At 38.9% G+C, this 22,829-nt stretch overlaps 1 protein-coding gene and 1 long non-coding RNA gene across 2 annotated transcripts in view; one reads left to right on the top strand and one right to left on the bottom strand.

Annotated features, from left to right (window-relative positions):
* Nucleotides 1–1,967: 1,967 nt before the first annotated feature.
* Nucleotides 1,968–22,829, top strand: part of mao (monoamine oxidase) — a 43,973-nt gene continuing 23,111 nt past the window's right edge. Inside the window, exons 1-3 of the mRNA XM_024286512.2 lie at nucleotides 1,968–2,123; nucleotides 17,438–17,532; nucleotides 19,035–19,172. Of these exons, the coding sequence (XP_024142280.1) occupies nucleotides 2,003–2,123; nucleotides 17,438–17,532; nucleotides 19,035–19,172 (354 nt within the window). The 5' untranslated portion in view covers nucleotides 1,968–2,002. The remainder of the gene's footprint in view (nucleotides 2,124–17,437; nucleotides 17,533–19,034; nucleotides 19,173–22,829) is intronic.
* Nucleotides 13,647–16,646, bottom strand: LOC118597908. The gene is made up of 4 exons (XR_004946914.1): nucleotides 16,583–16,646; nucleotides 16,360–16,497; nucleotides 13,961–14,085; nucleotides 13,647–13,797 (listed from the first exon to the last, which is right to left on the bottom strand). It is a non-coding gene; the product is annotated as an uncharacterized LOC118597908 (long non-coding RNA).

The raw sequence follows: 22,829 nt of genomic DNA, 5'->3' as shown, positions 1-22,829 counted from the left end.
AGTTTCTTCTCATCGGACACAGTAAATGTCTATTAGATGACTAATATGCTTTTATATTAGATGTCTATGTCTATCAGATATCTCATAGACATCTATTGTGGATGTCTACTGGATATCAAATCTCGTTTCCTAATCTATACATGTAAATGCAAGTCTGTATTTTAAGAATTTGAACAGCTAGCAACTAAACTCTGTTGTGCAGCAGAAGATCAGAAAATTTACTTAATTTAAATCTAATAATAACCCACTGTGACAGAAACTACCAAAAATCCGAGACAAATTTCCAATGAACTTCTGCCGCTCTGCAGAAACTATGTCGTAGAACAGGGATTTGCAACCTTAATGCTAAAAGAGCCGTAATTTCCAGTTTCTTGTGGACTAAAATCCAACAACAAAGTCCCCACCTCAAAGTTAGAAAAATACATTTTATTTATGTTTTTGTGGCCATTAAGCCATTCGTTGATAAAATACAGCTTTAACATGATCTCTAAAACTGACTTTTTCTTTATAAAATTAACTTTTAACCTTTGAAAGCAGCTCATACAAGTTCCTTTCAAAATAAAATGCTTCCTGTATTTGACAAGATCCTCCTGCTGCAAGAGATTTACCTTAACTAAAAATGTAAAAACATCTTTTCTATCATTGTCACTTTAGCTTTTCTTCATCTTTTTTCTTCTATTACTACTGAAAACAAGTTTGGTGTAGAATTAAAATAAATAAACCAAATGTAATAAGATGACATCTTTCTAATAAAAATACACTCTGATAGCAGATTAAACCTATTACCATCAGTTTGCTCGATTTTGTTAAAAATCGCTAAAGCAAAATAACAAAATGTAATTAATTAAGGTAAATGAAGCAGATGCCAGAGCCAGTTGAGGTGGCTTGGGCATCTGGTCTGGAGGCCTCCTGGACTCCTCCCTGGAGAGGTGTTCTGGGCATGTCCCACTGGGAGGAGGCCCCGGGGAAGACCCAGGACACGCTGGAGAGACTATGTTGAAATTCAGATTCTTCCCTTTTCCCTTCCCCTTCATTTAGCCCCCCAAACGGAGAGTTATGAAAAAAATGTCTCATAATTCTGACGTCACCAATAATTGCGCTGTTAGCGCGGAGCTTCCAGTACTCGTATATACATAACAACAGCAGTTTTATAACTTCAAAATTTACAACAAAACGTCATTACTTACATTTAAATGTAAATGTCTGTGCTTCAGAGCCCACCCACATGAAGAAAAGCCCTTCTCAGCGCGACGTGGTTTCTCCTCACAGGGGAGGAGTTTATATCCCTCCGTTTGGAGGGTCGGATTTAAAAAACACATTTCCCAGACACACTTTTACTTAAACTGCCCCTTCAAATGGAGGGGAAGGGAGAAGAGAAGAATTCGGATTGAGCCTACGTCTTTCGGCTGGCCTGGGAATGCCTCGGGGTCCCCCCAGAGGACCTGGAGGAAGTGGCTGAGGAGGGGGAAGTCTGGACATCTCTGCTTAGACTGCTGCCCCCATGAGTGGAAGAAGATAGATGGATGGATGAACCAATACTACAAAACCGTTATTTATTCAAATAGTTTGCATTTTTCTTAAAAGCCAATAAGCCACAGTGGAGGGGGAAAAGAGCAGGGAGGTTTTTGATTTTAGCTCTGCCTCCCCTGCAATGGCAACTAAAAGCATCATAATTAGGGTGCAGAAAAACACATAATTGTATATACATTTTATTTAAGAAAGAACAGAAATTGTGATTAGAACAAATACTGCAAGGAGACTGTTTTGTATTCTGGACCCCCCAGTTCCTTAGAGACGCCCCTGGAAGGAGATACTTTGTGATAAGGAACACCTTTGGTCTTCCAGCCTTATCATCACTACAGGGAAAGGTGACAAGCAGGACTTCAGGCGAAATTAATCTCTGCTGCATAATCCTGCAAATCTACAGAGCTGCGGCGCTTTACTATGAGTGGGCGGAGCCTGGGGCGGGAGTGGGTGTGGCCGCCCGGCGCCTTTAACACAGATGCGCTCCTGCGCGCGCCCTGCGTTCAGCGGCGAGCGGACACGGTCTGACGGATCTGCGAGCACCATGACTTCCCCCAGCAACACCTACGACGTCATCGTGGTCGGCGCCGGCATTTCAGGTAGGCCATATCTCCCACAAACTTCGGCAAAAAAAAGAAGAAGAAGAAGAAGAAGAAGAAGTGCGCGCAGACGCTTCCTGGAAGAGCCGCGGCGCGGATGCGCCTCCGGAGTCTGACCGGACAACTGTTGCACAAGCGGCGGTGCTGCAGACGGAGGTCCACGGCTGCTCTCCTCCGTCAGCCTGCACCCCCTCCACAGCTGCCGCACCGTTAAATAACAGCTAATCGGCCAGCACTCTGGATTACATAAGAGGAAGCAGGGGGGCAGAAATCATCTGCCCGTCTGTTTGTGTTTGGGGGGAAATGACAGCAGCCAATCAGCTCCACGACAGCAGCTGGGATGCAGACGGACAACAGCTGGTTCTGCATCATGTGTTTGTGAGGAAAGTCAACCTGATGTGGGGAGGGGGCTGATTCCTTCAAAACAAATCGGCAAAATGCTTTTATGTATGTGTGTGGAAATCCTCATCATTCATCTGCAGAAGAAGGTTTTCTGGAAGCAAAGTAGAGATCAGAATGACAAACTTTGAAGTTCTTTTGGGATGGATTAGGAGGTTTTCATGATCAACTTTAGTGATTCGTTCAGACTCTGGACACATTTGGTTCGCTTAAAGCAGGAGTGTCAAACTCAATCTCACAGGGGGCCAAAATCCACAACACACCTTAGGTCACGGGGAGCAACAGGATAAACATTTATTGAACATTCTAAAAATACATTTTTAAAACTTTAAAACCATAACATTCAAACATAATTATAGATATATAAACCACACCTGCGATAATGCTAGTGTGAATGCTGTAAACTGAATTTGGCCGCTGAAAATGGTAGTGCTAATAGCTGAAGATGCTGAAATTGATAGATGAAATAACTGAAGCTGATAGCTAAAAACGCTGAAGTTGATAGCCAGCTAAAATATTAGCTAAATGCCAATTAGTCTAAAAAAAACGAAACAAAACAAAACAAAAAAACTTAGCCTAGCATATAGCTGAAAAAATAGCTAAGCTTCAAAATATCCTAAAAAATAGAATAAAAGCCTAAATTAGCCAAAATAGCTACTGTGTAAATATTAGCCTAACTCCAAAACAGCCTAAAAAAACTTAAAACGAAAAGCCTATATTAGAAAAAGCTAGCATGTAGCTAAAATATTAGCTTAACTCCAAAACAGCCTAAAAATAAAAAACCTAAATTAGCCAAAACAGCTAGCATGTAGCTAAAATATTAGCTAAGCGCCAAAATAGCCTAAAAAAATCTTAGTAAATACCAAAATAGTCCAAAAAGCTAGCATAACACAAATTTTTAAAACTTTAAAACCGTAACTCTTTGACATAGTTATGAATTATAAAAAGGCAGGAATATTATTCCAGAATAAATCAAACTAAACCTAATATTTTACTCTCTATAAAATGTTTTTGTCAAAATTATATAAGTTAGAAATAAATGCAAGATAACATCGGGTCATTAACATAATTATAAATAATAAAAAGGCAGGAATATTACTCCAGAATAAATCAACTTAAACCTTAAATAACTTTTAATATTTTACTCTCTATAAAAATATATTTTGTCACAATCATACAAATTAGAAATAAGCTCAAGATAACATCAGGTCATTAATAACAATCAAATAAAATGATCTATAATTACCCGGAGGGTCGGATCCGGCCCCCGGGCCTTGACTTTGACACACGTGGCTTAAAGTGAACCACAGTTAATTTCTTTCAATGATACGGAACAGATATTCAGTCTAAATCAGAGGTCTGAGTGTTGGTGAAACAAAAATGTCAAGGTTCTTTTTCTCTGTGTTTTTACAGTGTGGAGGTTATACATCCACAAAAAACTCACTTTTTTCTTTTTTTTTTTAAATTCTCACTCATTCAGACTGAATAGACTGTAGCTCCTCTCTGATTTGAAATGACTGCAATAGATTTTTACACTTATCGAAGAACAGCAGCTCTTCAATCGTTCCAGCATGTCTAAAGATGAAGTAAATGAAGTCAGACTGTTTTTATAGAACACAAATTTCAACAAAATACTTTTATTTGGCCTGAAACACTTAAAAATAATATTATTTTCACAAACAATGTACATTTCTGAACAGTAGTAAACTTTTGCAGTTGTTCCTGCATCTCCTGTTCATCTACAGGGTCATGAAGACTGATGGTGTTCACGTTGGCTGCCTCTATTTCACTGCTGGAGCGCCCGCCTGTCTCTGAAAAACATTTAGGTCACTGTCAGGTCAAATACTAGTCAACCACCAAATTCTGGAGAGGAAATGTTAATTTAATAACATCCGGAGACCCCGCTGGCTTTCTGGCGCTCTGCCTACCTTCGCTTGTGTCAAATTAGTCTGGTAATTACACAATTTGTTTATCCTGTTGCCCTTTACCGGCATCCACCAAGACCCACATATAACAATCACTGGAGAGAAAATTGACAGATCTATCTTTTCACACCTCGTCCACGTCTCTGTTTGTGGGAGCGCATTGTTCCGCCAGCACCCTCTGAGAAAAGCTTCCAGGGTCGTGACAGGCGGCTTTCCAAGAGGAGGTCAGAGGAGCGGAGATGACGGGGAGGAAACCTCTTCCTGGTTCCCTTGAGAGGCTGTGAATGTGGGAAAACAATGTCATCGATCACAAAGGAGGAGAACAGAAACAAGAATGCCTGAAAAACATAGAAACAAAAGACGGAAATGAGAGCAAAGTAAAGAAGGAAATGGGCTGACCCTTCTGATCAGAGCATTTAATGTGTGGAGTTAATTAAAAAACAACACATTTTATGAAACATGAACCAAAACAGATTATTTAGGAAGCTTTATCATTAATAAAATACACAGGTTAACGTATCTTAACATATCTTTACAGTGAGTGTGATCTCCAAATGAAGGATCACAGTTTGGTATTAAAAAAAAATGAAGATTAAAAAGCAAAACTTAAACTAAACATTAAAAATGTTGCTGTGACTGTATAAGAGAAATGGAAAAAGTGAGTGTGACATCATTTGTAGAAAATGTTTATACTTACAGCTCCAACCTAATAATGTCAATTCAGTCCCCATTTTTTGGGGAAATGGACGCCGTCATTTTGGAACCAGACGATGTCAGTGAGCAGTGATCTGTCAAAGTTGATCTGACTTTACGTTTTTATGGCAACCACTGTCACCAATCAGGTAGTTGGAAGGCCACGCCCCTTCCACTTGAAAGCAAGGTTGGGAGAATCTGTCAGTCAAATGTTTTAAACATTGAGGCATCTGATTGGTCAGTTTATAACTTGAATAACTTACACCACAGAAAAAAATATAGTAAAAAAAAAAAAACATTTGATGTGTTTGATCTCAAGTGGGCCGGACCAGTACCATAATAGCAGAATAAACTATGGTCAACTTGTTATCTGTAGCTTGGTTTTTGTTTTGTTTTTTCTCAGTTTGAAAAAATGTCTCAACCAACCTAGTAGTCTAATCATTTATTATTACTATATTAGAGCTATTAATATTATTATCTTTTTGAGAGTGAGATTTTGTTAATTGTAGTGACACACTTGATAATATTTATAGCAACTTAACAGCGGTGACAGAGAACGTGCATCCAGACGTGGCACGCGCTTGCAAAGAAATGCTGTTTATGTCTCGTGATTATCCCAGTATTTCTTCCCCTTTGCTTCCCCTAGTGGTGGAATTGCGCATTGCAGCCATTTCTTACAGACCCATTACTCCTCACAGGAATGGGCTAGGAACTTGCTATTTTTTCTCAACATCCTTACATTTTTTTCTCTTCATGACTGGACTGGATTTAACCATTAGGTTGTATGTTTGAGACCCCTGGATTAGACCGTTTTTATGCATTAAAGTAAATAAAAGTTTCAGTTTGGACGAAGAAAGGAACATACAAAGAGATAACACAAGCACATACATTTGATTTGGTTTATCTTTTTTTTAATTTAATTTTATTTTTTAAGTTTATTGGCATTCGGTGTTTTACTGCTGGGAAGCCATATTTGTTTGGACCATTTAATAATGTGATGAACTGCTGAGCTGAGTGTGTTGCTTCCTTTAAAAATACTTTTGTCAAAGCCTGCTTTGACAGGGATTTTTAACACACATAAGAACACAAAAGATTTGTTACACAGTTTCAGATCTTTGTGAGTTATGTTCAGTCAAAGTTATGGAAATGTTGTGGGATATGCTGAACTAGCATTACTAGTTCTGATTCTAAAACTAACCAGCTGACGCCATATTGGATATTCTGCTGTTTTGAATGAGCCACGTCTTTATTTCAATGTCATCTGCTCCCCTCTCCCCCTTCAGGAGCCTTCCAGACATCATGGCATAATTCTTCTTAGAAACTTAGACAAGCACATCTTATAACCTCAAAGCTTTTCTCTGTTTTACATGAGTGTCTCAGAAGAAGTCCCATGTTTGGTCTCTTTAGAGCACGTGTCAAAGTCAAGGCCCGGGGTTTGGGTAATTCTATCCGGACCTCAAGATCATTGTAGTTTATTGTTATTAATGGACCGATGTTATCTTGCGCTCATTTTTAACTGGTAAAATTTTGATAAAATATTGAAAGTTATTTAAAGTTGCAGTTTTTATGTTTTAAAAATTGGCATTCTGCTAGCTTTTTGGACTATTTTGGCATTTACTAAGGTTTTTAAGGCTATATTAGAGCTTAGCTAATATTTCAGCTACATTATAGCTGTTTTAGCTAGTTTAGTTTATTTCTTTTAGTTCTTTAGACTGTTTTGAAGTTTAACTAATATTTACACACTAGCTGTTTTGGCTAATTTAGGTTATTTCTTTTTTGGGGGGCAAATTTGAAGTTTAGCTATTTTTCAGCTACATGCTAGCTGTTTTGGCTAACCTAAGTTTTTTTTTCTTTCTTTTTTTTTTTTTAGTTAATTTGAAGTTTTGTTATTTTTTTTAGCTGGCTATCAGCTTCAGCATTTACAGCTACTAGCTTCAGTGATTTCAGCTCTCAACTTTAGTGTTTTCAGCTTTTAGCACTGGCATTTTTAGCTATCAATTTCAGCATCTCCAGTTATCACCACTAGCATCTTTAAATTCTCCTTACATTATCCACACTAGCATTATCTTGGGTAATGCTATATATCTAGTTCATAATTATGTTAAAAAGGTATTATTTTAAATTTTTAAAAATGTTGTTTTAGTGTTTAAGAAATGTTTATCCTGTTTGGTCCACGACCCGAGGTGTTCTTTTGATTTTGGCCTCTTCTGTTTGACATCCCTGCTGTAGAGACATACTGTTTCAACAGCAGAGTGGCTTAAATTTGTCTTGTGTTTTTAATTGTGTGTTTAAAGCTTGAGTCACAACTGACCGTACAGATGGATATGAGCTTTATTTGGGGAAAAAAAAATCAGGCAAACCTGTACGGGTGTAAATATCAAGGCTGTTGACTGCTAGGTCAGCTTGTGGAACAAGAATTTTCATGCACTTATTTACAGACATGTTGTGGGCGACAGGTAGCAAAAACTTGTTCAACACAAAAGGGTAAGTAATAGCGAAGAAGGTGGGACGCAGGCGTGGCGTAGATGTTTTTCATTTTTTTCCTTGTTTTTTTTGTTTGTGCGTCCTCAGTTTGTCATCATGTTAAGTATCCTCTTGAGGTCTGTATCTCCGCTGTGTTCAGGGAGCATGAGATCTTTGAAATCCGATCGCTTCCTTTATGTAAAAGTCTCGCCCTGTGGATCAATGCAGCACCTATCTCCACAGACGTGGGCACGCGCTTCAATCAGCCGGTATTGAGTTGTTTCGTTTGTGTCAGGAAAACTCATTATACCAGGCATAAAGGAAAACTAAAACAGCCTTTTCTCTGCTGAAGTTTTGGCTGATTTCCAATAACTTGTTTAAGCCTCTGATTTAGAAGCAGGAGTAATAATATGTTACTGTGGCTTCAGAAGAGTTTGTGTTGACAGAGATTGTGTTCTGTTTACAGACTGCTGTCAAGCTTCCTTTTTATTATAAGAGCATGTTCGTGAAGATAAAGTTGGTGTTTGTACAAAAATATCTTCAGTTTTTTGGTGTAAACTGTTACAGCTGGGAAACGCTCGACGACTGAAACTGCCAAATACAAGCGGGAAAAAAATGAGCTGCAGTTAGGAGATAAAAGTTACAGAAGGAAATGATCTGTTTTGACCTTTCATTTGACTCTGTTTCTGTGCTGATCATTAAGCAGATTATGAGGCATTCATGCTAAAAGGTTCTTTACTGTGCCAATAGATTGTCATTATAAAAACACAGCAACTCCACTCCTGTGTTGGACTTGTTTGGTTATTTTTCCTCTTTGTCCTCAGCAGTCTTACACTGCTGGGTTTTGTTATTTTAGTTTGAGTTGGTAGTCTTAGTTGGCTGGTTTTGTTTATTTGTTTTCTTTAGGTAGTTTTGGTTCGGGGAGCTGCTGACTCAGACGGTCGACATGGCTGGTCAGCAGTCTCCATGACTTATTCCATGTTTGGTTCCAGGGTTCCAATAATTTTGGTTTGTCTTTTTGTTTGAACCAGCACAACAATTATTTGATTTTGTTCTTTCTTTCAAGACACGGGGTTTCGTATATTTAACAAACTGTGTTCCTTTTGTTCTTACGGGGTCCGTTTCAAGAAGCAGGTTCAACAAATTTAGAGTTTTTTGATTGATTGATTGATTGATTGATTGGTTTATTTCAAGCATAGGTTGAAAAAAAATACAGGACAAAACACACTTATTTCAAACTCATTACAGAAACAATTAAATGCATTGATTAGAAAATAGAAAACGAAAATAAAACACACTTATGTCACATTTTCTTCATTCATTTTTGTGATCCATCCATCCATCTTCCTGACCGCTTCATCCCGTTCGGGGTCGCGGGGTGCCGGAGCCTATCCCGGCTACTGAAGGGCGAAGGCGGGGTTCACCCTGGACAGGTCGCCAGTCCGTCGCAGGGCCTCAATCACACACACATTCACTCTCACATTCACACCTAGGGACAATTTAGAGTCACCAATGAACCTATGAAGCATGTTTTTGGATGGTGGGAGGAAGCTGGAGTCCCCGGTGAAAACCCACGCATGCACGGGGAGAACATGCAAACTCCACACAGAAAGGTCCCAGCCGGGAGTCGAACCGGGGCCTTCTCGCTGTGAGGCGAGAGCGCTAACCACTGCGCCACCGTGCAGCCCTCATTTTTGTGATAATTAACTAAAGTCAGTAGAGTTTGATTGATTGCTTGAAAAGGAGTGGGAAGAAGCGAACTTATATAATCCCACCCCTACTTATTTACTTCATTTCATTGTTTAGCATAACTATGTAATCCGGTTGTTGTTGTTTTTTTTTTTTTTTGTAATTCCCAATAGTAAAGTGAAGTGCTTGTTGATTATTGATTAATCTCATCAAACATTATTTCAGTGAACAGTAACATCAATCATACATCATGTAACAAATATATAATACTCATTGATTATCATCAAAATACAAATGCAGAAAAAATAATAATTACACATAGAGATCAAGTTTTAAAGTAACGATAGAGTTCTTATTGATCATTCTCTGAAATAATTCTTATATATTTTCAGTAAACATCAATGATTCACACAATATATAATAATCATTGATTATCTTTAGAACACATAATTACAATAATCCTGTAATCATTGCTACATATTTTGGATCAAGTAAATAAAATTAATACCATAGTGATTGTAAACTTTTCAGTAATCATTACTGCATATTACATAACATAAAACTGATTGATTACATTTGAAAAATCTTTGATTATTTTATCACATTCAAGTTCAGACATTTGGAATTATTCAAACACCAGTTGATCTTTTCGTCTTATCTTCATATTGTGAGATTAGAGTTTCTTTATCCATTTTCTTGAATGTATAAATGCTTGAACATTGTTTGAGCTCATTACTTAACTTGTTCCAGAGTTTAGTTCCACACAGAAACACAGAAACTTTTCTTTGTGGTTCTTATCAATCTGACCTTGAAGTTCCTGCATCCTCTCAGTTTGTTCCTCCCTCATTTTCTAAGAACTGTTTCTGGATATTTATGATAATGTTTTCCCACTAGCTCTGTACATTAACTGTGTAAAGATCAACAAGGTCATACAGTTTTAAAATTCTGGATTGATCAAATAAATTGTTAGTGTGATCAAGATAACCGTCTTTATGTATAATTCTGATGGCTCGTTTCTGAAACATAAAGAGAGGATGTAGTGAACTCTAATAATTATTACCACAAACTTCTATACAGTAGGTGAAATATGGTAATATTAAAGAGCAGTACAATAAATATCTACAGTTGTATTCTAATATATATTTAGATTTATTTATAATTGAAATACTTTTTAAAACTTTAGTTTTTATGTGTCTGATGTGTGGCTTCCAACTCAGTTTGTTATCAATAACAATCAATAAGAATTTAATTTCTGTAACACTTTCAATTAAGTCATTATTAACTTTAATTGAGAGCTCTGTGTTGGCTTTATAATTACCAAAAAACATCACTTTGGATTTGTCTAGATTCAAAGATAGTTTGTTGTTCAAGCCTGAACTCAGAGTCCGTGGACTCAGAATTCTTAAACTTGGAGAATTCCCCCACATACACACACATGGATGTCACTGCACGCTAAAAAGAAACACTGTAGCTGCCTGGAATATGTTAAAATAGGCATTTATTTAAATTTAATTCTCAAACTTAAACATTATTCGCTGGAAAGTTTTTTGTTTTTTTTTAGCATAAAAACATTTTCCGTAACCAGGATTTGAACTCGGGCTTCCGCAGGGGAAGCAGTGTTGCTGACAACCAAGCTAACATTTGGCGCAAGTGTTAGGCTGATGTTTAGGCTAATTTGGCAATTAGCTAATATTTTGGCTGGCTAGCAGCTTCAGTGTTTTCAGCTATTAGCTTCAGCATTTTTAGCTGTAAATTTTAGCATCTTCAGCAGCCCAATTAAAATGAAGTGTTGTTTTCTAGGACATAATTTTTGCAGAACGGACATATTTCATGAGAAATTCTCCTTTGAGTTGTAGACGGGACCATTTACAACCCCATCTCCCCTTCCCATCATCCATAACTTAGAGCTCTCTGTTTAAACTCTCTCCGCTAGCTTACAGCCCCTCAAGACCCCAACTTACCATTGCTGGTGCAACAGAAATGGCAAAAGATACTGGAACTATCCAATACAGCTTTGATCCAGGTGCCATTTCAGATGAGGAAAACGAAGACTTACATGGATCTCGTCATCTCCAACTGGATCTTTTTTTCCTCTGCTCCTGCTTCTCAACAATTCGAGTAAATAATAACTCAGAAATGCAATTTTAATCCTAATTTTTTCCTCCATCATCCGAAAAATGCCCCAAGAACATGTTAAAAACACAATTTTTCAACAGAGCAGTTCTTTAAACTTCATCCATGACTGATTTAATCACAGAGCTCCAACAGCAGACCCCCCTGACAAAGCAGAACACGCACAAACAAGCACGTTTCTTCCCTCAGTCTTAACAATTACTGTTGTCAAGGTAACTGCGTCCGCCCCATCCATCTCCTTCATTTGCAGCAGACGAGGTGGAGCATGCATGTGTGCATCTGTGTCCATGCTCCATCCATCCTTTGCACTCAAACAGGGTCTCTAACAGACATGTTGTCTAAACATGTTTTTCAGCTGACATGGAGGCCTGTGTGTGATCCAGACAGCACAGCTGCATTCATTCAGCTCCTCCTCAGAGGTCTTTGAGGCTGGCAGGTCAGCTGAGGCCTCGTGGAGCTGCAGTAGAAGCTGTGGAAAAAGGAAGAGTTGGCCTGGCTGCAGAAGTCAAGAACAAAGAAAACTTAATGACAAGGCAGTTCATGCTTGCATTTAGTATTCAGTTTTAACAACGAGCTATAATGCATTTAACCTATAATGAATATAAAAGCTGGTTTGTAATTGGTTTCTTGCCTTTCTCTAAAAAGAAGTCTCTGTCGATTCTTATCAAACCTACTTGAGCATGAAGAGGATTGGCTCTGAGACGGGAACATTTCACACACGGCTTCCTTCTGTTTGATCGTCACTGTGATGTGCTCTACATTTACCGTGCACAAATGAAGCGGTGGAACACCAGCTGCTTCGCAGATGAGGACGGACGCCCTTTAAGGTGGCTGCATCTGATAAATATCAACATCCTTTAAATCAGTTAGCGTGTCCTGAGGAGCACAGAGCCTCTCACAGTCGGGGCTTAAACTTTCAAGGAGAAACATCTCCGTTTTTATCTTTAGTGTGTGATTTCCTTCAATAATTCACTGACACTTTCCCTCCAAACACTTGTATACCAGAATGATATATGTGAAAAATGAATGAAAGGCTTGTATTTATATAAGAACAATTACCTTTTTAGTTAATTTATGTCCTTTTTTAAATACTTTGCATATACTTGAATCTGAGCATAATTGCAGATCGAGGCATGCTAGCTGATTAATAAGCATGGTAGCTTATTAATAGACATGCTAGCTGATTAAATGGACATGCTAGCTGATTAATAAACATGGTAGCTTATTAATAGACATGCTAGCTGATTAAATGGACATGCTAGCTTATTAATAAACATGGTAGTTTATTAATAGACATGCTAGCTGATTAGAAAGAATGCTAGCTGATTTATTATACATGCTAGCTGATTAATAATCGTGGTAACTTATTAATAAACATGGTAGCTGATTAATAGACATGCTAGCTAACTAATAGACATGCTAGCTAGTTAATATGCACACATCAGAAAAAGTTATTTCTGTGAACCAGCTGCCATAAGGCTTCAGTGGATTGTTGTAAAAAATATTTTTATCCATATCCATAAATAATCCCGTTTCTCAGTTGGCGGGGTCTAAATACATGTTTTTAGACAATTGTACTTATTTGTGTGTATTGGGGGGAGAGAGAGAGAGAGAGAGTGCATCAGACTTGGTGTGTTTTCAGATTGGACTCATTCACTAAAAGTGAACCAGGGTTTGTTTCCACCAATAATCTGGAACAAAGTTTCAGTCTGAATCCACCAAAGTGGACCCTGGTCCGGTTCCAGGAGCTACTCTCTGACCCATCTTTGGAGGGGATCATCCCAAGCTTTTACATTTTTATCAGACTACACTATTTCCACTCTTACAGACTAAAACACAGCGACTGAGCAGAAACATGGAGATGTTCAGTGTCGAGCTCTGGTTGGATTGAGTCACTTTGAAGCAAAGTTCAAAGGATTTAAAGAGGCTTTTGCTCTGAAACCGTCACCTTTTATAATTTCCAGCAAGAATGCAGGAATTTCCAACCTTTGAAGTGAACAGTGACATAAAATCTGCTTTTGCAAAAGGCTTTTAATAAATGTGATTGCTTTGTCTGTTTCAGGAATAACCCAGACCGTCAGGTGTGTGGATAACAATTCTCACATTGATAAATGGTGCAAAAGTGCATCATGGGTATAGCTGTGATAATATTCTAGTCAATATTTCCTAAAGTTTTGGGTACAGAGTTGTGTTTCTCCAACCTCTGGTGTGTGCTCCTCTCTTTGGAATTCCAGCTCTTGTTAACTCTCAGTGGACGTTCAGCTCAGCAACAGTTTGAGCTTGTTTATATTTTCATTCTTGTTCCCACCGCGGCCTGGGAGTGAATTGAAGGAACTGAGAAATGCTCAGCATGTACCCTTTAAAGGGGATTGCTTCAGAAAAACAGGAAGAGAAGAGAGCAAAGCCTCAATTACAGTGGAGAAGCTCTCAGATCAAAGCATTATTCTCATAGGAAGCTAGTTTTTTCGGTAATAGCTGTAGGCTCTAATAAGACCGGCACACAGTCGGTCTTTGTTTTCAAAGACAGAGACTGACCTTTTGAGCTGCGAGCAGGTAATAGCATCAATGTAATGGCGGAAGATTTGTGAGCCTTCTCTGTTCAGGGATAATGCGTCCTGCAAAGCCTGGCAGACTGGATGTGTTTGTGCAGGGAGTGGAAGCTGAGGGGAGATAACACACAAGAAACTATGCTTAAACTTACATAAGCCGGGCTGGTTTCAACAGGACTTAGCGGGCTTTGGGAGGGAGAGTTAAGGGGGACGGAAAAGGGGAATCCGTCTCTGAGGACAGTTGGGGAAACATCAGCAGAGATGTGGACTCCTGCTTGGATGTGGACTCATGATATCATTGGTCATGTGCTCGCTCAGTTACCTCCTGGTTTCAGGCTCAGTTCCTGGCCTAATGAAGCAACATCAGAAACTCAGCATTTGATGTGATGCAGCTTAATGATTGGATGGTTTGAATGTGAGGCCAAAGAAAAACTGCAACAGACTGGAGACATTTCCAGGATGTACCCCACTGTCACTCAACAGCCTGTGGGATAGGCTCCAGCAACCCCATGCCTCCAGATTCAGTGGGTTCTACAGATGAATGGATGTAACATTTGCCTGACATGATCAAATGAAGGAAGCAAGAACCACCAGTTTGTTTAATTGGATTGTGCTGCCTCCTGTCAGCTGTTCAAGAAATCATCATCATCTATAAGAAATGTAAAGAAAAACTGAAAGATTTAGTCTGCAGGATTATGATGTGTACTATTTTAACATTGTTGCATTAAGGGGACAGTTTATCACTATCTCATCTTTTACCAATTAGAAGGTGTGTGGGCATCACGGTTTACAGTTTCTGGAGGTTTTAGTGGTGGAATTGCCTGAAGTCCTGTAGATTTTCCAGTTGCTGAGTCCTCTGATACTTTTTACAGTCAATGATGTTCCTGTGGTAGTGACATGTCTAGACACCAAACAGAATTTGTGGTTTTCCAAATGATAGATGTCCGTAGTCAGTCTGTTTTCAGTTTGATGCTGAAAAACATCCATTTTCAGAACCCATTGAATCCCTTGGAGCTAATCCAGCTACTGTTGGTCAATAGTGGGGTACACCTGAATGGGCTGTCAGTCAGTTACAGAGACACACATTCATATTTACACCTATATGGGTAATTGAGAGTTATCAAATAATCTGTGAAGCATGTTTTTGGAAAACTTTCCCTCCGAGAAAAAAGTTTACATTGGGTGTTCAAGCGACCGTTTGTCTATTCAAATGCGTGTAAATTGGCGTTTCAAGCTCTACATATGAAACAGTTGAATGCACGCTGAAATTTCAACCAGTTGAACTTTGATCAATCGGACTCAGATTTGGTAGTGAAGTATAGATGACATCACTTTCAAGACATGGAACTACCAACCTTTTGAAAATTGATCATGGAGGAGACATTATTGATCACGGTTTGTGAATAATATGACAGATGATTTCTTATATTGGAGCTTTAAAAGAAAAAGCCTGAAGCAATATTCGTGAGATTTGGACCTCTTTGACATTTCACTCAATGTCCAGTATGTATGTAGCTTTAGACATCTTTTTATATCTAAAGCTGTAACTTCTAATATCAGTTCACTTCATTATTTGCAGCATGTAAAGTGGAAATCAGCCTCTGATTGTCCAAACTGTTCTAGTTTTTTTGCAGTCACCCAATGTTAAATCAGGACATTTTTTGCAACTCGCTAAATCATTCTGCAAATCATATTTTTACATGATTTTTCCAAACATTCCATACAAATGTCAGTAAAATACTCTCTTCCACATTATTACATACAACAGAGTTCCTCAACACTTGATTTATTCTAAAGAACTACAAGTGGTCATTTGTTGAATTTGCTGCATTAGGAGGTCATATTTACTGAAACTAAAATCAAAAACATCTTCATAGGTCAAGTTACATTTGAACATAGATCCCTTATTTTGTAGCAGCTTCACAATTCTTGGATCCATTGAACGTTTTGAAGAGTTTCTGCTCGATTTCATTTGCAGGATTTCAGGTTATTCTCCCTGTTTGGATGTGAACTGAACTCCACCCTCAGAGATTTGGGCTGAGGATGCTCCAAAGGTTCCTTAAGAGTGTTGAGGTCAGGGGAGGAGGGAGGCCACACCATCAGTTTATCTCTCTGATGCTCGTAGCATCCAATAATGCAGAGGTATTTCTGCAGCATGAGATGGAGCATCGTCATGAGGATTTTGTTATTGAAAGCACACCTTCAGGGGTCGACCAGCTCTCTCATCATGATTCTGGCCCAAACCATGACTCCACCACCTCCTTATTGACGTCACAGCTTTGTTAGGACATGGTGACCACCCACTAAGATTAAACTTCATGTGTGTCTGGATCCACAGCAGCCGTCTCTGCTTGTGAGTGTTGTTTAGGCCGATAGAAAGTTTACCTGCAGCCTCTGGAGGATCCTCCACCTTGATGTTGTAGGACTCCAGAGACACCCTGCTGCTTTGCGATGGTATTTTAGCAGCTGCTCTCTAAATCTGATGGATTTGTCTTGCAGAAACTTTCCTCATTGTGTCTTGATCTGCACAAACCCAAGTGTGTCTGAATCAGCCACAAATCTCTTCATAGAACAATGAAGTTTTCATTAAAAATAAAGGTTTTTATACCTTGTTCATTTAACTATTTCACTCTGTTCAGCAGCAGATCTCCTTTTTCTTTCCTATGTTACTGTAAAATGTTGTTCTGCTTAATAATGTGGAACGTCCTTCTTTAGTAGTTTCTCCTTTAATTGAGCTCACCTGGAAAACTAATGATCACAGATGTCTGAGATTGACGTCAGTGATCCAAAGAGCACTAAGACAATATCATCCATGAGTTTAATCAATGAAGAAGTTTATCTTTTTGACACTTAAATACCATTGTTAAAACATCATGTATTAGGGTTCTGTGTGGATCTGAACACCCTAACTAGTCTTAGTTATTTCATTTTGAGTATTTTTAGTTAATTACACTTCAAAAAATGGAAACTAGCATGCTCCAAGAGAAGCACAGTTTCCTTATTCAGGGTTTTCTTTTTGAAAAATGAAAACAAATGAGTGTAGCCATACATGCCTCCTCCTCGTCTTTCACTGTGGTTACACTGTGTGTTCTGCTGTTGCACGCTACAGTTAACCTCTGCATGAGCGTGCATGTCAGCTTCATGTATGTGGCGTTTCGTTGGGTTAAAGCGATGACAGGGTTCACCCGAGGTCAGTGTGTGCGATGGACGCTCTGAACACGACGTGTGGTTCTCTCACATGATCTGCAGGTCAGCTGACTCTCTCTGTCGCTGCTGTACCTCTGTGTTCTGCAGACCTCTCAATTTCAGCAGCACGATTACAAAGTGAAAACGCTTCAAGTGAAAAAAATATGCGAATAACAACTTTTCTCCAAAAGAAAATGAGGGATTGAGATCTGAAGATCTGGTATTATGACTCACGAACAGTGATAGAGATGGTTTTCACTCATTTCTCTGTTTTTAGGTTTGAGTGCGGCCAAACTGCTGAAAGAGAGCGGGCTGAATCCTGTGGTGCTGGAGGCCAGGAACCGGGTCGGTGGCCGAACCTTCACTGTGCGGGTAAGACCAGGGATGACAATGCTACAGCACACAGGCTTGTGATAGAGGTTCTCTTGTTTTGCATCGTTTTAGCATATTTTTCTTAAAAATAGATGCATAAACAACTTGTTGTTATTCTTAACACTCAGGTGCTGCATTGGGTTGCACAGTCGGCTCCAATTAGAGCAAAGAAAGCTGTTGCTGTCAGTATATATTAAAACCTAAACAACCAAGATTAAAATGTAATCAAACTGACTGAATTTTTGCAGAAACTGAAGCCAATATTGTTTTCCTTTTCCATCTTTGTTGCATTTTAAACATATTTTTCCTAAAACCTGCTTTATTTGTGCACAATTTAAAGTTATAAGATCAGAAAAATCAGACATTTTTCCTTCAAATTTAAATAAACAAATGATGCTAAAAAGCTAAAACCCTTTTGTTGTTTACATCTTTAAAGTCACACTCCAATCATATCTTTGTCTAGTTCAAAGTCGTTCAAAGTGATCTTTTAATTAGGATTACAGTGATTTAAGTTTTTTGCCAAAATGTTTAAGATGTTTTATGCACAGCGGCAGTAGCTCATTAAAAATACAGTTCTGGTTTGTGGGCGGGTCTCTTAACGGAGAGTTAACCGCCCCCTCCACGTCGCAGGGATCTGTTTGTGCGCTCATTTCAGTAGTCAGAACATTTTCATGCATCCAGTTTTCTGATCCAGCGCAATTTGAATTAAGAAATACTCAGAAACACAGTTTTAATCGTAAATTATTCCATGGGTTTCCTCTATTCTGAGAAAAATACTCCAAGAACATTTTAAAAACATGAAAAAAAGACAATCTTCATTGGAGAGGAGAATTATATTGAGTAGATGAGTTTGTAAGGCCACTGCAAGTACATATTCTACCTCTAAGTAGACAGTACTAGTACATCTAACATAAAGTTTGGATACTGTGTATGACTTTCCTTCTTGTCTAGCCCTGAGGATCAGGTTTTGTTGGAGTCTAATTTATCTGTGATTTTAAAAAAAGGTTGTCATGTCAGAACTAACAGCTTGACAAAGTGTGAGGACCATTAAGCCTGAGTCAATCACTCATAGAGAGGTTGTGGTTTTTTGGGGTGTCCGGTCCATCGTGTTGTCAAGTATTTTGTAAGGATAATGTTAGTTGCTCGCACTGACAGATGATGCTGTCGTACTTGGCCTTGCATCACACTCTAGTCATTAATACTGTCTGTGTACAGACACTTTACTGCATCCAGCACTTTCTGTCGTTGTACTTTAAAGTCCCCCTTTGATGAAAATCCTATTTTTTGAGTTTTTAACATGTATGTGTGGTATACATTTAGTGATGCTGCAGCACAGAAGCCTCTTTGTTTGATTTTTTGAAGTCTCTGATCTCTAAACTTGTTTCAAGATGACGTATTTATCAAGAGTTAGAAGCTGGATTGAGAAATCAAAAACACAAAGTTTAGTCTGTTCTATAATAATAAAGCATCTCATTTTGAGTTGTGTACTTGATGTCTTTCAGAACAAGGAAACCAAATGGGTTGATCTGGGCGGGGCGTACGTGGGACCGACCCAGAACCGCATCCTTCGCTTGGCCAAAGAGTACGGCATCAAGACCTACAAAGTCAACGAGCAGGAGAGCCTGGTCCATCATGTCAATGTGAGTCACGTGAGACGTTCATTCAGTGCTGAAACACGGAGACTTCCCAGAAACCACCACAGTCAGCCCAGCATAGAGGACAGAGGATCGTTCACAGAGCAACATGACTCTTCATCTGCGAGGATTCCTTTCAACTGTTGAGCTGTCACAGTGTCGGTGGGACACTAGGACAGCTCAATATCTGATTTTCTTGCAGCTTTCTTCATAGAAAATCCACAGAAATGCTCTATTTAATCCCATTTCAGACACAAAGGGTGAGAAATGAAATACACTAAGACAGATCTTCCAGATAGTGGTGTCAGAATCCAACCAAACTTGTCATTGAAGCTCCTTATTGGCCAAACACACCTGATCCAGGTGACCAGCAGCAGATAGGACAGGATTTCTGAAAAAAGTCTGACACCCCTGTTCTAGATCTTTAAAGACACTATTTTTTCACAGAGAATTGTCACATGTAAAGTTGAGGTCACCAGAGATAAGAATGGATATTTATCTGGAGATCTGATCTACTGGAGAAAGAAAGCCAAAATCATTTTTATAATGTAAAAAAGCTCTGGAGCAGTGGAAGTTCTGACCTCAAACCACAAGAAAATGACAAACTGATAAACAGAAAGGTGTCAGGAAGCAGAGCAGCAAACACACATCTAGACATAAGTGTTACACAAAGTCTGTGTTGGTGGAGCAGGGGTTCCTGTCCCGTGATGATCAGCATCTCTCCTGCCCCGCCCGCCCCAGCGCCAGCCGCCCTCTCCTCTGGAGATGTGGATCTCTGCCTGGGGGGCTTTCTGGAACTGTAATGCACTTTCTCGATTGTCTGAGTGGTTTAAAGGCAAACAAAGAGACACCCGGCCATTTCTTTTTTTTCATGTAATTCTTCTCTCCATATCTCATTAGCGTGCACACGGCGCCGTCTTTAACACGGTTCTGCTCCTGCACCTGATTTGATTTCCCTTCGCTCCTGTGTACCCTGGCCCAGCTGGCACAGTTGTAAATCTAGAGTTGTGTGTTTTTTGTGTGTCTGTGGAGCTTATCTGGACTCAGACAGCACTTCTGAGGTGGACTTTAAGCTTTGTCTCTTGGGGGAGTGGACATAAACACACGCAAACACTTTTTTATGATCTTTTTGGGTGCGTTGCACCAACAACCAACAACATCCACGCTGCAAATGTTAGCGACTTTTCACTTAGTGTACATAGTAGATTTATTACAGAGCTGTATAGAGGTTATCGCTGGAGTACCGTTAAAAAAAAAACAGCACTTTTGCATGATGTTGAGTTTCTCCTGTTTGTGTGAAGTTATGTAACACAGAAGCTGCTGATTCAGACGATGGTAAACTTCCAACTCATCATCTAACAGTCCCATCCTGCAGAGTTAAGCAGACTTTGTATCTATAAAATGGAGTGAAGAATGAAGAGGGAATTGGTGGAGTAAATCTGACACCTTTGTTTGTTTGATTGCTAAAACTTGTCATAAGCAAGCTAACAAATTAGATCCACATACAGTAAAAAAGAAAATTCTGAACTAAAATTCTCTTATTTTTCATATGGTTCAAAGATTGTCCTGAAAACTGCTTTATAAATAAAGTTTGATTAGATTTGATTGCATTCACAACTGCACAACATTGTTGTAAAAGCAAATTTAGATGTAGACGTGTAAAATGAATAATTTTTAGGACAAAACTAGGTAAAGCAGGAAAATGTGAACCATAATAAAAGAAATAAAAGATTTAAAACAAAAGAAATTTTAGTTTTAAAAAGAAAAAAAAAACAGGACTGAAGCTGGATGCAGCAATACATCATCTAGACCTCCCCTGATGGAGCAGCTGCTACTTTAAGATGTACTTTAACACAATTATCCAACAACTCTACTGACTCACAGCTGTGAAGAGGACTGAATAAAAGCCACCACATCCTCATTCCAGATCATTGAAAAGAGTACATTTATAATTCCATTCCAAAGATCTTACAGAACATAAATTCAGGGCCCACTGTTTAGAATTATTTCCAGTATTTAATTGAGTATTTTTACATAAATTGGACTCATAAAAACAGGATTTCAGAAACTTAGAATACAGTGGAGAAATACTGTCCAAATCTATGTTGTGTGAAAGTTTCATTCTTTGAATGGAATTATGGGAATGAATACACTTTTTTAGAATATTGTCTTTTTTTGGAAAAGGTTTGCAAATCTATTGGTGAAGAAAAACCAAAATGAAAGAGAACTTCACTTTTACAGGACAAAATAAACTCAACAAAAAGATTCTTTCAAAGCCATCTCTTGTATTCTACCGGATAACAATCAATGTTTCTGGGACTGAAACTACTATTTTTTTATTAAAAGTTAAAAAGTTATTTGAAAACATTTCTATCAGAAAAACTGCAGAAATTCCACATTTAGTCCAATTGTAAACCTTGAACATGTGAATTCAAGTTTTAGTATTTTGGAAAAACAAACATCAGCTCTTCTTTTGTAAATCTAAAGGTGCGCTCACACCGAATGCGACATGAGGCGATCTGAAGTCCTGCGGCGTGATTTGAGCGCAAAGATCTATCAGCAGCTTGATTTAAGCGACGAGGCGTGAATCAGGTGGCGCGGCCAAAATTGAATTATGTGAAGTTTGACGGGTCACCACATCACATTAGCCAATCAGTAACTCAGGTTTGGACACATGACGCTTTCAGTGACTTGATCAGCGGGTAGAATACTGGTCTAAAGCGAGTGTTGGAGCGTTTGAGCCGCAGGGTTCTTCTACCTCTTTTGGGGCAAAGGCGAGATACACTTTGGACATATCGTAGGTTTTCACGCCCACGGCAGAGCTCGCTCGATGTGCTGGCAGACAGAGAGCCACTGCGGGGTGCGGAGGTCTCATCCAGACATAAAAAAAAGGAAAAAGGTCTCCTAATTTTATTTTTTCCACTCGGGTAAAAACTAGACAGTCAGTCTTCAAGGTTAGCCACAGAGACACAGAAACACAGTGGAAGCGGCTGTCATTCAGACACAGGCCCCTGTTCTGGGAAAATCTTTGAATAATAATCATATAAACCCAAACATGGAGACATGAATACTGATGTTTTTGTAGAACTCTTCACAATAAATAAACCTGATTTCTTAACATCATCTGTGTCTTCATACATTCTAAGTGAGATATTCACAGACACCGTTCCTTATAGCATCATGCTAAAACATTAGCTATTAGCTCCTCCCACATGTGGTCGCAGAGTCAAGCCCAGGAACACATTTTTTGATAGGTGACGAGCAGTGAAGTTGTTGCGTGACGAAAGAGGGGCGGGTCATGCGAAGTTATCCTGTGAATCGCGTTCAGTGTGAAAGCATCTTTAGAGGCAGCTGCACATCTGATACAGTCTGGGTTGAGTCGATGGGCTTTCACCGTACACTCGTTAACGTGGATTGTTGACAGAGTTTGACCGACTTTCAAGAAATGAAAATTCATTCAAAAGTCGTTTACATTTCTGAAGCGTGAACACGTTTCGCTGTCGTGTTAAAGGCAGTCACAGTTGCCATAGAAACCGCCTCTGGGATGCCTGAACAGCACTTTAACAAAGATCTGTAGGTTTTTGGTATTAATACAGAAGATTTGTGTGTTTTTAAAGCTGTCTAAAACCATAAAACTACATTTAATCATGTTAAATCTTTATA

The sequence above is a fragment of the Oryzias melastigma genome, linkage group LG21 (genome assembly GCF_002922805.2).
Source record: "Oryzias melastigma strain HK-1 linkage group LG21, ASM292280v2, whole genome shotgun sequence".
Lineage (NCBI taxonomy): Eukaryota > Metazoa > Chordata > Actinopteri > Beloniformes > Adrianichthyidae > Oryzias > Oryzias melastigma.
This window is presented reverse-complemented; position numbering and strand designations above follow the sequence as displayed.